Genomic DNA, 417 nt, shown 5'->3' with positions numbered 1-417 from the left:
TTAAACTCTCTGAAACATGATTCAAAATGTAAGAAAAGATTCAGCTGCTCTGAGTGTGGAAGGAGATTTGGCTTCAAGATGCACCTGAAGAGACACATGATAACTCATACAGGAAAGAAACCTTTCAGCTGCACAGTTTGTAGGAAATCTTTTACAAAGAGTGAAAGTTTAAAGATACACATGAGAACTCATAAAGGAGAGAAAGCTTTCAGCTGCTATGTCTGTAAGAAATCTTTCACGCAGAGAGGAAATTTAAAACGTCACATGAAACAACACACAGGAGAGAAAACTTTCAGCTGCTCAGTCAGTAAGAAATCTTTTAGACTGAGAAGCCACTTAAAACATCACATGAAACAACAAAAAGGAGAGGAACCATCTACTTCCTGTGTTGGTGACATCAGAAAGCAGCAGACGTGG

At 38.6% G+C, this 417-nt stretch overlaps 3 protein-coding genes across 4 annotated transcripts in view; 2 read left to right on the top strand and 1 right to left on the bottom strand.

Moving 5' to 3' along the window:
- Nucleotides 1–19, top strand: part of LOC116686459 (zinc finger and BTB domain-containing protein 17-like) — a 5,490-nt gene extending 5,471 nt beyond the window's left edge. For both annotated transcript variants that reach the window (XM_032511486.1, XM_032511485.1), the window contains one exon: nucleotides 1–19. This exon is cut by the window's left edge. In XM_032511486.1, the coding sequence (XP_032367377.1) occupies nucleotides 1–4 (4 nt within the window). In that variant the 3' untranslated portion in view covers nucleotides 5–19.
- Nucleotides 1–417, bottom strand: part of LOC116686444 (oocyte zinc finger protein XlCOF7.1-like) — a 588,898-nt gene that overhangs the window by 330,915 nt on the left and 257,566 nt on the right. The gene's annotated exons all lie outside the window — the stretch shown is intronic.
- Nucleotides 23–417, top strand: part of LOC116686447 (uncharacterized) — a 7,418-nt gene continuing 7,023 nt past the window's right edge. The window contains exon 1 of the mRNA XM_032511461.1: nucleotides 23–388. Within this exon, the coding sequence (XP_032367352.1) occupies nucleotides 79–388 (310 nt within the window). The 5' untranslated portion in view covers nucleotides 23–78. The remainder of the gene's footprint in view (nucleotides 389–417) is intronic.

This window comes from Etheostoma spectabile, unplaced genomic scaffold (genome assembly GCF_008692095.1).
Source record: "Etheostoma spectabile isolate EspeVRDwgs_2016 unplaced genomic scaffold, UIUC_Espe_1.0 scaffold378, whole genome shotgun sequence".
Classification (NCBI taxonomy): domain Eukaryota; kingdom Metazoa; phylum Chordata; class Actinopteri; order Perciformes; family Percidae; genus Etheostoma; species Etheostoma spectabile.
This window is presented reverse-complemented; position numbering and strand designations above follow the sequence as displayed.